The following is a 3,514-nucleotide window of genomic DNA, read 5'->3' on the forward strand; positions in this document are numbered from 1 at the left end:
TTTTATTTACAAAAAAAGTTCTGAGATTCAAAAAAACATTCAGTGAACTGAAAAACTGTGGTCGGTAATATAGGTATTTAGCTGTGTCACATGCCCTTAAGTGAGAATATACGCATCAAAACGTAAGATAGTTCTAGGAAAATTTTTAAATATAATTTAGGCGAAAATATTTGTTAAATAAAATGCTATTGGAACCTGTGTCCCTTTTCCCAAAAATTCATTTATTTATGTTTAATATGTTTTAATAAGAAGATTTTATGACAAATTTATAGATATTTTTTGTTGAACAACTTTTGTTTTTTCATCTAATTCATCTCTTTTGCCGATTTTACAAAATATAATTTTTTTTCTCATCCTATTTTTCACGATTAATAGAAAATCTGCTCGTCCTATCTAAAAATTATTTTTAACGAATTTGCAGATCATTTTCAATCGAACAACTTTTGTTTATTAATTTTTTTTGTACCTCGTGTCGTTTTTCAAAAAAATTTATCTCTTTACTTTGAATATTTTTTACGATAAAAACAAGAACTACGCGTTCTATCCAAAGAACTAGAGAGATAAAACAGTTTGAAGAACGGATAAGCAATTTAGCAATTAGGAATGAGAATATGGGGAAAAATAGGAAATGAGAAAATAGATGAAAGGAATGAAAAGGACGTGCAAAGTGAAAATGAAAGATTGAAGAAAATACTGAGTGGGACTGAAAGAAGATTAAAAGGGGAAGAAAGGGTGACGAGGAAAAATAATTGGTAGTTAAGGGATTAAAAGAGGAAAGCGAAACAAGAAAAGTGGAAATAAAATTTTTTTGAGAGACATTATAGTGCAGGTAAGGGTAGTAGGAGTCAAGTGAAAAGGAGGGACGAAGAAAAGGAAAGAAGGAATGTTTCTTGTGAAAGTGGAAGTGAAGTAAAGAAAAAGAAAATTATGAAGGGAAGGAAATTAGTGATAGAAAGAAGAAAAAGAATTGAAGAAACTGTGACATGGAGGGAGAGAAGAAAGAGATGGCAAATAGAGCAGAGGGCTTGGGTAGAGAGGAAAAAGAACCGTATAGTGTGGATAGAAAGAGGCAGGACATAGACAAATGGGGAGGAATGGTGTTGGGACAAAAAATTAGAATAATTTAGGAAAAAAGAGAAGAGTTTTGAGAAAGGGATCAGGGAGGCTAAAAAGAGTCTAGAGATAAAATGGAGGGGTTTCCAAACGGCAAAGGAGAAACAAAGTGAAGAGGAAAAAAGACGGAACATTAGAGAGAAACGTGAAAATAGCTTTCTGGAATATGTCAGGTATGAAAAGGAACAATGAAGGATTTTAAAAGTGCTAGAAAGTGGGATGTGATTATAATAATTTAAACTTGGGCAGAAGTGAAGTGTTAGAAGGAAATAAAAAGCTGTTACTTAAAAGTTATATGTACACAATGCAATAAGCAAGCAAAGAACACGTTAAAGGGAGATGGATAAGCGGCATGGTTGCAGGGATGATAACAGAATTAGCAGTAACAGGGATATAAGATAGGGACATGAAGAAATAGGATGGAACAATAGTAAGAAGAATTATAATTGGAAAAGTCAAAATAGCGGTGTTTTATGAATACAGAAGAAGAGGCGAACGGGAAGGCTGGAGAGTAACAAGGAGGTGGATGGAGGAAAAGAAGGAAGAGTTGGTTTTAATACGAGAGGACTTAAATACATGGACTGCCGAACAAGGAGGAGAAATATGGGATGAAGAAAAGGAGGCATGTATCAGGAAGTCCAAATATAGAGAGACGGATAGGGAGGGAGGAAGTTATTAGACATGATAAGAGAAACAGAATGGTTAATATGTTATGGCAACTTAAAAGGAAATGAGGAAAGAGGGATCACATTCATAGGAAAGGCAGCAACAGTAATAGACTAAATATTGGCTGGGAGAAGAACGCGGCATAAGATAGTTAGTATGAAGGTAGTAAATGAGATAGGGTACCAGCATTTCCTGGTCATAGCTACACTAAAAAGGGGCGCCCATGAGAGCGGCAGAAGGAATAAGAAAGAAGGGGGTGAAAGGAACTCGAAAATAGGAGCCAGGGGATGAGGTAAATAAATAAACAGAGTTTAAACAAAAGATAGAAAGGAAAATGCTAGAATGAGCCAGGTACTAAAAAAGAAAGAGTAGGGGGGAAAAGAGGCTACGTGTCTCATAAAAAAGTGATTAATAAGAAATTTGGAGATCATTTCTTTTAATTTTTGATTTTTCATTATTTCTTGTGCGATCAAAATTTAAATTTTCGATCTCTCAATTCTCATTCTGATGAGAATGTAAATATACGGTGTAGGTATTTGATTTTTTAAGGTTAGTTTGTCACAAGGAAACTATTTTCAGACAAAAAAGCCGTATTTCTCACATAGTTCTGGAACAAAAATATAATATAAAAGAGATTTAATTCTTACTCCACCACCTCCAAGAAGAGGCGCCCAGATCCAACCTCTCGAATCAATTGCTATACGACCCGGACTGCCGTATATCCCATGTTCTGGCAAGTCAAACAGGCCTTGTCTTGAACCTAAGAATAGTGATTTAGTTACAAGTTGAATTATAAAAAACTTACAATTGCACTTGATTTAATTATTAACAGGCTGCATCTAATTTTAGGGAAGTCTATAACATTTCTTAATTGTAATCTGAAATGTAAACAAATGAAATTTTATGCGGGAACAGTGAATTCTCATTAAGAATTTTTCAGGTTTAAAATTAATTTTTTTGTATAAAAAGTACACAAGTTCCATTTTAGTTGAAAATCCTTTTTCTAGATCTCAATTGTTCGATTAAAAATTCTTATATTTTATTTAAAATTCATCTGTTTCCGTAGACGTTTATTATTTGTTGGAAAAATGCAACTCTTTTTACGCAACATAACTCATTTTGTTTCAACATTTAACTTGTTTATTGCAAATTTAAGTATTTTCTTGAAAATTAGTTTTTCTTATTTAGCTTGTTTTGGTTTTGTTTCAATTTGCAAATCCATTTTATTTCCAGAAAATTTAACTATATGGTTTTAAATTTTTCTTTTTTGGCAAAAAATCTATCCTTTTCTGTTAAAGGTTAAACAATTTGGCTTACTAATCGTAATAGATTATTATATGCTAAGTTAAAAATTAATTCATTTTAGTTAAAATTCCTCTATTTTATTGAAAGTTCGACACAGGTCCACAAAAAAAAACAAAAGTGTCTGTGCAAATGACCAGACCTATATATTCTTATGTATTTTTCGACGCTGAATCCGAATTTGCAATAAAAAAGTAGGGTCCAGCTACTTTTTTATGGGGTTTTGCTCGAAAAACCTCATTTTTTACGGTCTTTTCATGGTTTTTTTTCGAAAACCATGTTTTGATTTTTTTTTTACAAAAATTTCAACCCACCACACGGCGATGAAAAAGCATAAAATCGCGAAAAGTGAAAATTTGCTTCAAATTTGATTAAAATGACATTAAAATCAAGTTTTACGATTTTAAACCGATTTATAAACATTGAAAATACT

At 32.2% G+C, this 3,514-nt stretch overlaps 1 protein-coding gene across 1 annotated transcript in view; it reads right to left on the bottom strand.

Moving 5' to 3' along the window:
- LOC117177104 (putative sugar lactone lactonase YvrE) overlaps window positions 1-3,514 on the bottom strand; it is a 37,830-nt gene that overhangs the window by 1,699 nt on the left and 32,617 nt on the right. The window contains exon 5 of the mRNA XM_033367594.1: window positions 2,427-2,539. Coding sequence (XP_033223485.1) covers window positions 2,427-2,539 — 113 coding nt within the window. The remainder of the gene's footprint in view (window positions 1-2,426; window positions 2,540-3,514) is intronic.

The sequence above is a fragment of the Belonocnema kinseyi genome, chromosome 7 (assembly GCF_010883055.1).
Source record: "Belonocnema kinseyi isolate 2016_QV_RU_SX_M_011 chromosome 7, B_treatae_v1, whole genome shotgun sequence".
Lineage (NCBI taxonomy): Eukaryota > Metazoa > Arthropoda > Insecta > Hymenoptera > Cynipidae > Belonocnema > Belonocnema kinseyi.